At 43.6% G+C, this 729-nt stretch overlaps 1 protein-coding gene across 1 annotated transcript in view; it reads left to right on the forward strand.

The window, feature by feature from the left end:
- plekhg5b (pleckstrin homology domain containing, family G (with RhoGef domain) member 5b) overlaps positions 1–729 on the forward strand; it is a 66,329-nt gene that overhangs the window by 60,701 nt on the left and 4,899 nt on the right. The window contains 3 exon segments of the mRNA XM_025059149.1: positions 3–170; positions 425–535; positions 669–728. Coding sequence (XP_024914917.1) covers positions 3–170; positions 425–535; positions 669–728 — 339 coding nt within the window.

Below are 729 nucleotides of genomic sequence, written 5' to 3' on the forward strand. Positions count from 1 at the left end.
AGAGTGGTCTGCTGATGGAGGTGGAGCCGACCAAGCTCTTCAGCAACATTCAGGAGATCGTTTGTCTCCACACGTCCCTTTGGAACCAGGTTATGATGCCAGTCTTGGATAAGGCCAGGCAGGCACGAACTCTACTTGACCCAACGGACCTCCAGCACGGCTTCAGAACTGTAAGTTGCTTTTCTTGTGACAACGTTTACAAGTTTTTTGTCATTGCCAGAAAAGGAAAAATAGTAAAGAAAGGTAGAAAGAAAGAAGATACAAAAGAAATTTAAAAACTAGTAAAGAAAGGTAGAAAGAAAGAAGATGCAAAAGAAATTTAAAAACAATTTACAGATGAAGTCAGTGTTTATAAAGCAGAATTTTCTGTGGCAGGAAAAACACTCCTGTTGCAGTAATATTACTTGTCTACTTGTGTGTTCAGTTTGGCTCCAGGTTCCAGCCCTACATTCGGTACTGCATGGAGGAGGAGAGCTGTATGGAGAACATGCGCACGCTTCTCAGGGACAACGAGCTCTTCAGGACTTATGTCACGGTCAGTTCCATCTGCAGCTCATTTCTTCAGGAACACAGTGTTCTGTAGCATTGCCTCATTTGCCTTGTTATTATTTCCATCATTTGCGGCTCATTAAATTGGTCACATCCTGTCTTTGTTTGGCTAAATGCAGTGGGCAGAGACCCATAAGCAGTGCAACCGTCTGAAACTGGCCGACATGTTGGCAAAGCCTC

The sequence above is a fragment of the Cynoglossus semilaevis genome, chromosome 10 (assembly GCF_000523025.1).
Source record: "Cynoglossus semilaevis isolate Cse_v1.0 chromosome 10, Cse_v1.0, whole genome shotgun sequence".
NCBI classification, from domain to species: Eukaryota; Metazoa; Chordata; class Actinopteri; order Pleuronectiformes; family Cynoglossidae; genus Cynoglossus; species Cynoglossus semilaevis.